Below are 1,350 nucleotides of genomic sequence, written 5' to 3' on the forward strand. Positions count from 1 at the left end.
TCACGTACTATAACTCAGCTATGACATCAATCTACGAGACCTTTCGTTTTCCCGTAAAACTATAACTCAGCCGTTAAGCAATATTTTGGCGGGAAACCATAAGTTAACCTAATAATAGACGCGACCTTTCTTTTTATAACTATAACTCAGTCATCACATGAATCCTATAAACAGTTTAGTTTTACAAGAGTATATCTGGTTTTTAGAAAGTTTTAAAAGGTTTTATAAGTTGTTTATAATGTTTTAAAACAGTAAAATCTGAATAAAAAATTCTTTTAAAATGGAGTTTATAATAGCACAGACTGGAATATTTTATTAAAAGGAACAAATACAAGATAAATTATTCAAGAGTTTTTAAAATAGATTTGAACTATTTAAGTTCATATTTCAGTTTCCTCTCCTAGCGTATTGGTTTGTCATCACTCTAGCCATTGCTTCAAACTTTGTCCTATCAGATTTGTAGAGGTTGGCAAGATTTTCATTGATCTGGTCCTCATCATCGGCCTCTGGTTCAATCAACTTCCCCACTAATCTCTTGAAAAGCAAATTAATCGGCATGGGATGCCAATAAGTGGACTTCAACACTCTTAGGTATATGCCTCCGTTATCTGATATGTTTGGGTGGCAAATTTTTGTGACAAAACAAACCTTCATAATCAAGAAATTATATTTAAAAAACTATTGAGTTGCTGCAAAAAGAGGAGTCCTAATACACATGAGAGATAAATAAAAGGGAGTATAATCAAAACAGATACCTTTGGGGGATTATTAGGGTAATCAGGCGGAAAATGAAGACTCATTTTAAACACTCCCCCTTCATACGGGGTGTTCACCGGTCCGATTAAAGTAGCCTCCCAATGGAAAATGTTGTCATCAACAATTACTAACAAAAATGCAAACACACACAATCTCTTTTATCCTTAACAGTAAAACAAAACTAATCCGAAGATGTATGTGTTTACCTGTTGTGACGTTTGTTGAATGATACTTGTTCAAATATTTCAACCCAAACCTTAGATGACTTGAAGAAAGATGCAACATTTCTGACGGATTGAAGGAAGAATGTAATAGGATTTGTCGACTCTGAGAGATGATTTTTACGATTTCATGAGACAAAGGTTTGATGTGTAAGTCAAAAGCAAAAAGTATTTATAATACACGAAGCGTCGCTTTGGTTTACAAAAAGTACCCATTCGGCTTCATAAATACATAATTCTTACCCCTTCAACACGTAATTATAACTGAACCAAAGTGATGCTTCGCATATTACCCCTTCAATCGTCTTCCACAAAAGAAACTTAAGCGATGGTAGTTGAGAGGTAATAAATCGACTAATAATTTTATTGTTAA

General features: G+C 33.6%; 1 protein-coding gene across 1 annotated transcript; it reads right to left on the bottom strand.

Moving 5' to 3' along the window:
- On the bottom strand, nucleotides 388-1,041 carry LOC104728106 (ubiquitin-conjugating enzyme E2-17 kDa-like). The gene is made up of 3 exons (XM_010447135.1): nucleotides 963-1,041; nucleotides 756-883; nucleotides 388-648 (listed from the first exon to the last, which is right to left on the bottom strand). Exons 1-3 carry the CDS (start codon nucleotides 1,039-1,041, stop codon nucleotides 388-390), a joined length of 468 nt encoding a protein of 155 aa, XP_010445437.1.

Source organism: Camelina sativa, chromosome 11, assembly GCF_000633955.1.
Source record: "Camelina sativa cultivar DH55 chromosome 11, Cs, whole genome shotgun sequence".
NCBI classification, from domain to species: domain Eukaryota; kingdom Viridiplantae; phylum Streptophyta; class Magnoliopsida; order Brassicales; family Brassicaceae; genus Camelina; species Camelina sativa.

Excerpts from the sequence above, each read along its gene's own strand:
- LOC104728106 (XM_010447135.1), bottom strand. The coding sequence starts at position 1,041 with ATGTTGCATCTTTCTTCAAGTCATCTAAGGTTTGGGTTGAAATATTTG. Across the intron at positions 884-962 it reads TTCAACAAACGTCACAACAG|TAATTGTTGATGACAACATT; the intron begins GTAAACACATAC and ends CATTTTTGTTAG. Across the intron at positions 649-755 it reads ACCCTAATAATCCCCCAAAG|GTTTGTTTTGTCACAAAAAT; the intron begins GTATCTGTTTTG and ends TTGATTATGAAG.